Source organism: Silene latifolia, chromosome 1, assembly GCF_048544455.1.
Source record: "Silene latifolia isolate original U9 population chromosome 1, ASM4854445v1, whole genome shotgun sequence".
In the NCBI taxonomy this organism is placed as follows: domain Eukaryota; kingdom Viridiplantae; phylum Streptophyta; class Magnoliopsida; order Caryophyllales; family Caryophyllaceae; genus Silene; species Silene latifolia.
In genome coordinates, this window is record NC_133526.1 from 18688964 (window position 1) to 18697903 (window position 8940).

General features: G+C 37.7%; 2 protein-coding genes across 2 annotated transcripts; one reads left to right on the plus strand and one right to left on the minus strand.

Annotated features, from left to right (window-relative positions):
• Positions 1-889: 889 nt before the first annotated feature.
• LOC141600484 (fructose-bisphosphate aldolase, cytoplasmic isozyme) lies at positions 890-3321 on the plus strand. Its single transcript, XM_074420728.1, has 3 exons — positions 890-1128; positions 1935-2162; positions 2276-3321. Exons 1-3 carry the CDS (start codon positions 1101-1103, stop codon positions 3091-3093), a joined length of 1074 nt encoding a protein of 357 aa, XP_074276829.1. The 5' UTR covers positions 890-1100; the 3' UTR covers positions 3094-3321.
• Positions 3322-4586: 1265 nt separating this feature from the next.
• LOC141600493 (uncharacterized) lies at positions 4587-7309 on the minus strand. The gene is made up of 2 exons (XM_074420738.1): positions 7054-7309; positions 4587-5255 (listed from the first exon to the last, which is right to left on the minus strand). Exon 2 carries the CDS (start codon positions 5252-5254, stop codon positions 4601-4603), a length of 654 nt encoding a protein of 217 aa, XP_074276839.1. The 5' UTR covers position 5255; positions 7054-7309; the 3' UTR covers positions 4587-4600.
• Positions 7310-8940: the final 1631 nt, after the last annotated feature.

Genomic DNA, 8940 nt, shown 5'->3' on the forward strand with positions numbered 1-8940 from the left:
TTTCAAGGGTCGGGCCGGTCGGGTTGGGTCATTTAGATAGATCGGGTCGGGTTTGGGTCACGTATTGGTGAGTAAGGTCGTTATCAGATCATGCATTATCACGCTCATTTATGTATCGGGTCATTATCAGGTAGGGAAAACATAATTTCCCTAGCCTAGTCGGGTACGGTCGATTTTCCTCCGGTTGGGTCGCCTTTTTCTTGGTTTAGCTACTCTTCAATCTATTATTTGGTCATTTTTACCTATTATTTTACTTGTTTAAGGTGACTTATGATCATTATTTAGCGAATCTAGGGTTAACTGGTTTTAAATACTTCATTAAAGTCATTCACAATGTCGGTTTATATTATCTTTAACGCATCCACTTTTCGTTTATATCGGCATTTATTGCCAGGGTTATATTTCAATCTAATGTGCGGTTATCTTTCAGATCGGGTCAGCTGTCGGAGTGTCGGGTTAGTCAGGTGAAGTCAAAGCAAGTAACGGGTCGATTCGGGATACATGTCATATTGGGTCGGGTGCCATTTCGGGCCGACTTTAATCGGGTCAATCAGATTCGAATTACATTTTCGGGTTCGCTCGAGGTCAGGTCGGGGTACTCGGGTTGGGTCAGACTTATTAGCTGCATTCCGCCATTCCTACCATTCCAAACTATCCATTTGACTTTTCACGATCCATAAGACAATACATTGACCCCGTTTTTATTCATTTATATATCATTTTTTTAATCAAAAATATAATTTGTTAAATCTTGTATTTAAAAATTTATCTAAATATAATCGAGGTCAATATTTTCTCAAACGAGATCTCCTAAATAAAATTACTTTCTTTTCCAATAATAAACGGATGGCAGTAAAAAGAAATAAAATCGGGTAAATAGTTTTCTTGCAGAAGAATCCATAGAAGTGCGGTGAAAAAAAAACTCCGAAAAATAAAGCGATATTCTCGAGGCATCTACAGCGATATATATTTTTATATTATTTTTTACCAACCCCAAATTATTTCATTTATAAATACCCCTTTATTTCCCATCTTTTCTCACATCTCATCTTCATTCAACTCTTTTATCTCTCTTCAAATTCAACCTAACAATCTTCACCATGACTGCTTACAGAGGCAAATACGCTGGTAATTTTCTTCATTTTCACTGTTTCTAAGATCTATTATGTTAACCTTTTAGTTATTTTCTGATTAGATTAGATCTATGTTGTTTTTGAATTTGTAAATCGGACTACTATTATTGTTGCTTGCTTATGTTTGTTCGATTTGATCGCGACGGGTTTCGAAAAACGTATACTATCAAATGGAACAGACCAGGCCGGGGATGGAGTATTTATTTATTGATTGAATGAAATTAATGCAGATCTCGTATGTGCTGTATTTTTTTTAGCATAATGATTGTTAGGGTTACGGATTTATTGCTTCGTTTGTTTCGTAAATGTTGATTTAAATGATTTATGGTGGTTTTTCAGATTTGTACGCTGAATAATTGTCATTAATACTTGTGTTAGACGGTCTTACATGGCGGGATCTGTTTTACGCGATAGTAGTGTAAAACCGCCTTACATGAGACTAATTGGTTTTATTTACATTGTGGTGGAATAAAAGTTGTTTCAAGTTTGTGTTGTTAGTTTCAGAAGCGCGATTGATGCTGTAGTAATGTTACTTGTGTTAGACGGCCTTAGATGCTGTTGTTTCGACCTGAGGCTAAATGTTTTCACAAATATAAGTTTGTTAATGGTTGTTTTGTTTTCTGTAATTGCTTTATTTGATCTAGTGAGGGTTGCAAGGGGTTTTATTCGAAATTTTGAAAATTGGGAAGAACCCGAAGTTAGATTTATATTTAGATTTTGTATTTGATGTTGCGATTGCTTACAAAATGTGCATTTATTCTGAAGTTCATAATTCTGACGAATGATATGATTCAATTGCAGATGAGTTGATTGCCAACGCTGCATACATTGCAACCCCTGGAAAGGGTATTCTTGCAGCTGATGAGTCTACTGGTACCATTGGCAAGAGATTTGCTGGCATTAATGTCGAGAATGTTGAGAATAACAGGAGGGCTCTCCGTGAACTTCTCTTCACCACTCCCGGTGCCTTCGAGTACCTCAGTGGTGTCATCCTCTTTGAGGAAACTCTCTACCAGAAATCTGCTGCTGGTAAATATCGTCTGCTTTTGGGTTTTCTCCGTCATGTGTTGTCTACATTGACAAATAAATTTGGAATGGGCGGCCGTAGAGATGCTTAATATGTTTTTTGTGTTTTATTTCAGGCAAGCCATTTGTAGAGATCTTGAAGGAAGGCAATGTTCTGCCTGGTATCAAGGTTGACAAGGGTGTTGTTGAGCTTGCTGGGACTGACGGTGAGACCACCACTCAGGGTCTTGATGACCTTGGCAAACGATGTGCCCAATACTATTCTGCTGGTGCCAGGTTCGCCAAGTGGCGTGCTGTCCTTAAGATTGGCCCCAACGAGCCATCTGCCCTATCAATCTTAGAAAACGCTAACGGCCTTGCTCGCTATGCCATCATCTGCCAGGAGAATGGGTTGGTCCCAATTGTTGAGCCCGAGATCTTGGTTGACGGTTCCCACGACATTGATAGGTGTGCCGAGGTCTCAGAGCGTGTCCTTGCAGCTTGCTACAAGGCCCTCAATGACCACCACGTCCTACTCGAGGGTACCTTGTTGAAGCCAAACATGGTCACCCCTGGCTCTGACAGCAAGAAAGTTGCCAATGAGGTCATCGCTGAGTACACCGTCCGCACCTTGCAGAGGACTGTCCCACCAGCAGTCCCCGGCATCATGTTCCTTTCTGGAGGACAGAGTGAGGAGGAGGCAACTCTCAACCTCAACGCCATGAACAAGCTCGAGACCAAGAAGCCATGGACACTATCCTTCTCCTACGGACGTGCCCTTCAGTCGAGCACCCTCAAGACATGGCAGGGAAAAGAAGAGAATGTCGCAAAGGCCCAAGAAGTCTTCCTTGCCAGGGCCAAGGGCAACTCCGAGGCAACTCTTGGAAAGTACACCGGTGGTGCTGGGGGAGCCGATGCCTCAGAGTCTCTCCATGTTAAGGACTACAAGTACTAATTATAGTTTTGAATCCATGTGTGAAGTTTTTACTTGGAGGGAAATACTATCAAAATTCATAGAATTGGTGTGTTTTTAGACCGGCAATATGCCTGTTGTCTTGTTTTTGTTTTAATTTTTGTTAGCTTTGTTGACTTGCTAATAATTTTCTTTGAGGATGTATTGTTTTTGAGACTTGGAGAAGAGTACTCGAACCTAAATACTATTGTGCCATTTTGTTTTCCACTCTATATTCCGCTGCTGAAATGTTTACTCTGCATCTTTTCACGACTGATAAAATCATGTCTCTGCTTGTGGATTGTCTAGCATCGATGTATGCCCTAAGGAAGTGCTTTGCGCTCCATATTTTGCAGTGGAAATGTTTACTCTGCATCTTTTCGCGACTAAGATCAAATTCATGCCCACGCTTGCGCATTGTCTAGCATCAATGTATGGCCTATTCAAAAAGCCTATTTAGGTTCCTACACCAGGAATACTGATTTCAGGGTACTGGCGTTTGTGAATGCATCCACATAGGAAGCTAAGCATATTGCTTGTTTGCCTTTTCTCTTTCACTGCTTTCAGTACAAGATTGTCCAACGCTACAAATTAAGCCCGAAGATTGGCATTCCATTGCTGTTATTTTATATGTATATGGTTACAATTATCTACGTTCTCAATGTGCCTATGATGTAGCCCCGGGAGTAATCCTAGAATTCCGTCCGTATTGTGGGTTTGGAAAAGCGGAATCTTATGATATGTTGGGAATTTCATATGATATGTGACAGTTGCGAGAGAATTATACTGGTGATTTACTTATCTAAGGACGACACGAATGCCTAACATACAACATGGCTGATACAATTAAGAGCCTAGTAGAAAAATCTAGACGTAAATGTGTAATGTGACGGAGCTGCTTGACTGCTATCGTGCTTAATAGAGATCTAAATTCAGTAGAGTATATAAATAAGATAGCAGTATCTCGCCATATATTGTACTAATAATTAGATGGAAACTTGGCATTTTTGAACAACTCTTTTACACCATATTGACTATATTATGATGAGCCATCATTAAAGCAAATTCAGCCGCCTGAGCCTCAATGATATCTGGCGACTGTACCTGCCTCATATTTTTGACTCTGGCTAAGCCAACCATCGTATTACTACAACAACGAACAAGAAAACCTAATCCACCCCCCAATGCCATCTAGATTCACCTTCCATCCATCATGAGGAGGGAGGTTTTCACTTGATCTCAACACTTGCTAAACAATATAGACCACTTCACTTAGCATCATTTACTTCGGTTGGCCATAACACAGCATTCTCTGTGAAGACGGCTGGATCAAGTTATCTTCCATGAAGAACCTTGTTTCTATCATTCCAAATGGCCCAAAGAATAACAGCACTCAAATAAGAGTGCGGTGTCCAGTTCCGAGAATTTGTGCCTCAATACACTAGAATTCATGACAGCTACGAAACTTGAGAAAAATTGGTAATGTAGGCATCTCCTAAGCAGAACTAAATCATTTGATATAATTTATAGCTTCGTTAATCACATCGTCACTTACAAAAGGTCTCAGAGACCACATCAGGCAGTAGCTATCTAATTCTCCGGAAGATGTCATCAGCCCTAAATCAGAAACAACTCGTTCCTGCATTATATAATTCTGCTTCACCATGCTGTAGATGACAGCCATGAAAGAACCACATTTGGCAGCATCATACGTTGATTCCTGTTCCAGATTTTCATCGAAGCCCAACATAGATATATCCATCAGGTCTCGGGTTCCTTCCTGCAAGCAGATTTCCGCCTTACTCATAACGAACTCAAGTTCACCGAGTACAGATTTAGCTTTGGTCAAATGTTCATGCAGCCCAGACAAACTTGTGTTCACCTGACTTACAGCAAGCGTGCTATCATAAGCATTGGTACAACCGGCCTCAACATACGATTTCACCCTTCTGGTTTCATTCTCTTTGAGAATGCTTTGAACCAACTTCGAAGTTTCATTAATCACAGGACGTCTAAGAAACTCCAATGCTCGCTGAAATGAGACAAGGAGTCGCTTTCCAACTTCTTCTAATTGTTCTAGTTTTACAACACCAACCATAAATTCTGATAATATTTGCTTCATTTCCTGGTTGGGATTGGAAGCAGATTTGACCTCTTGTTCCATTCTGAAACGAAAATTTGAGAATGTCAAGCACACATAAAAATTACGCAAAGTGCATTCTCTTACATCTGCAAAAAACTAACTTTACCCCTAATTTTCCGCTTAACTAGAACAAATTAACCACGAATTTAGATTAAATTCAACCCTAACTTGCACATTTTAATTTGGTTACACAATGACACTTATAATGCTTAATATCATTAATATCATTACAAGCACGATTATATCCAACTGCATCAGACGGAAAAAACCCCTAAATTTCTAGCCAAAGAAGTTCGGAAAATACTACGCTCCCATTTGGTTACACAAGCAAGGCATGAAAAACATAATTTTAGTTGATACAACAAGTTCGGAAAATACTACGCTCCCAAATCACAATACTAACCTTACATACTCTCATTTTTTTTCCGCAATCTAAGATTTAGCTAGGGTTTACCAAAGTTTAAGTAACAATGTACGCATTTCTATGAATTACATCTTAATCAAGTTTCGGATCAGCTATCGAATATCCTAAAATAGGGCTTGTTTGGATTCGGCGATTTAAAGGGAAAGGAAAAGGGAGGGGAGCAACTGAGCAAGGGATATAAAATATGCCTCCACAACAAACCAAAATCCGTCTACAATCGGAAAGATTTGGAGGGAAATTGTATCCAAATATCTAAACATACAAGAAATTAAGATAAAAAATTGCAGAAAATAACACCTAATACTCATGGTTTAATTTCATAATTAAAAGAAAACAAAGTAATACGGAGTAATTGAAAAAACAGTGGGAGTAATAGCAGTAGCGGATCCAGGATTTGAGTGAAAGGGGGGGGGGGGGGGGGGTCACAATAAGAAAAAAAAAATTTGCGGCAACATTTATACATTAAATTCAAATATCGTCAATACATAGTAAATTCTAAGCTACACTAACACTTATACATTAAATTGCGGACAACATTTATACATTAAATTCAAAAAAATTTTGAGGTTCTAATAACAATGGAGAAGAGGTCGATGTGGTTTTTTGTGACTTCCGACTCCACAAGTATTGTAAGTTATTAAGAAGCCATGGTTTCCCTATATTTAGTGATGTGTACTCTGGCGTTCAGATACTGATATATAGGCATTAGGACTACTCACCAAGTAACACAAATCATTAATCATTCCAGCGCACTTTTACCTCACTTGTGCGAGTTGAAATATCAGTTCATTATATCATTCAATGAATATATTCAACCACCCGTATTGAGTAACAGTCTCAGTGTTTGGCCTTTCTTAGGAGGATGTAGTCATGTAGCTCAACTCATCCACCAGTATTGCCCCATAAACCAGACTATGTGCACTAATAAGAAGCCATGGTTTCCCTATATTTAGTTGAATTTGGGGAACAAATTAATCGAATTAATCAAAACTAATAACTAATAAGAACAAATTTGGGATTTAGGTTTTGGGGAACAAATTAATCAAAACTAATAAGAACAAATTAATTGAATTTGGGGAACAAATTAATCGAATTAATCAAAACTAATACTTCGTAACTAATAAGAATAAATTTGGGATTTAGGGTTTGGGGAACAAATTAATCAAAACTAATAACTAATAAGAACAACTTTGGGATTTAGGGTTTGGGGAACAAATTAATCAAACTGGTAAGAACAAATTCATAAATTTGGGGAACAAATTAAACGAATTAATCAAAACTAATAACTAATAAGAACAAATTAATTGAATTAATCAACAATCAACAACAAATAATCGAATTAATAAGATTATAAGAAATTAAGAGAAGTAAGAACTGAGATTCTGAGAACACATACCGAGTAGCAGGCGAGTAGTAGTACCGCGAGTGGTGGAGTGTCAGACACTCAGACGCCAGGCAGACGGCCGGCGGCACTGCGGTACTGCGGCACGGCGGCACTGCGGTACTGCGGCACGGCGGCACTGCGGCACTGCGGCAGGTGGTGGTTGTCTTTATCGTTCTATTGTGTTTGTGTTCTTTATGAGTTTATGTTTATTGTTGTTTTGCCTGTTTCTGTTTGTGTGGTTCACTGGTTTGTGTTTATCGTTTTTTCCAATTTTTTTTTTTTTTTCGCACGTGAGGGCACGTGCCCTCACTCCCCCCCCCCCCACCCACCCACCCACCCACCCACCCAAATCCGCCCCTGTAATAGAAGAGTTACCTGTGAGTATGTAGGATCTCTTGCATTTACATAATTGTTAGTGGTCTTTGTTAGTGCGTAATGGGCTGAATCCGGTATTTGGGCCAACTCTCTTGTGTAACATGAGATTTGCCCTATAGAAAGGTAAACGTATGGTGGGTTGCAGACAGACCTGATAAAATTGACCAGACTTGAATGACCCGATCAGCTGATTAAGACCCAAAAAGGGTGACCGATGTTGACTGATAGATTCGATCCAAAGTGACCCAGCTTGAATTGACCCGAATTTACGCGATAGAGCCATGATTATCCAATACGACTTAATTAAGACAAAAATCCTGACATGAAATAAGCCAAAGTGACGCAGAATGATGCGACTTGAAATTACTCATAAATTGTTGACCCAAATGACCTAATCCAAAGTAAGCTGAACCAAACCTGATCCAAATGACCCATTTAACTGGTCTAATTGCAAAAGAAATTTAGACATGGAACGTATAACTAGAGATTTAGAGATGACAATCGCATCTTTTGGGTAGTTTATAGGTTTAGTCTAAGGATAATTTTTTTTTAAGAGATGGTCTCTCAAAAAATAGGGATATGATTAATTTTTTTTGGTTACTTTCATGAGTAGATTTTGCTATGTCTCACATTAACAAAGTGTTAGACAGTTTTTTAGAATATTTATTTCAATCTAAGAAGCTTGGGTTATATCAAATTCGGCTTATCTCGGGATAATAATGGGTCAAGTCAATTAACGTTCATGCCTGAGTCATCGGGTAGGTCATGTCCTCGTCGAGTGATAAGTTGGGTTGAGGTTGGGTTCGATCAATATCGAGTCAGGTTATCAACATAAATTTTATCTCTTATATGTAAATTTGAATTGATAATTTTGTGTTAATAGTAGTGTATTTATACTATTAATTTTAAGTGAACAACTAGGTTTGTGACCCGTGAAATTCACGGGTTTATCTGTTTTAATTTTGTTATTTTTATCTTTTTATTTATACTTGTCTGAGCAATTAGTTGATCTATTTAAAAAATATAGTCTTGGAATACATAAAAGTTAGTCGGTTAGTGTCTTATTTCTTTGACAACTTTGATTTATTTTCAAAACTATATATTATACTTTAGTTGTTTATTTTGATTAATATACTAATAACATGTGATTTTTTTTAAAAAAAATTACCTTTAATAAGTCCAGTAATTCATGATAAATGCTTAAGAGTACTTTTTAATTAGATTGTATAAGATTATGTACTAAATTTTCTAAGTGAAAGCTTGAATGTCCCTTTGTCATTTAGGCCAATAAAGTTAGTACGTGAAGACGAAAGAGTAAATTAATCCATAATATTAAATTATTGATCCTTTTTTTTTGAGAATAATAAATCTCGAAATGTAAGGAGTTAAGAAGATATAGAATTATAGGACTTTTTATCTTCTCAATCTTTTAGTTCTCATAAATCATATTTTCTAATAGTATAATATATAATTATGAAGTTTAATAATGATAATCTTAATATATCGTTTATATCAATTTGTCAA

What these genes read in the sequence shown, in the direction of transcription:
- LOC141600493 (XM_074420738.1), bottom strand. Translation starts at nt 5,254, where the DNA reads ATGGAACAAGAGGTCAAATCTGCTTCCAATCCCAACCAGGAAATGAAG.
- LOC141600484 (XM_074420728.1), top strand. Translation starts at nt 1,101, where the DNA reads ATGACTGCTTACAGAGGCAAATACGCTG. An exon ending in TTACAGAGGCAAATACGCTG is followed by an intron (nt 1,129 to 1,934) that starts GTAATTTTCTTC and finishes ATTCAATTGCAG; the next exon opens with ATGAGTTGATTGCCAACGCT. An exon ending in CTACCAGAAATCTGCTGCTG is followed by an intron (nt 2,163 to 2,275) that starts GTAAATATCGTC and finishes GTTTTATTTCAG; the next exon opens with GCAAGCCATTTGTAGAGATC.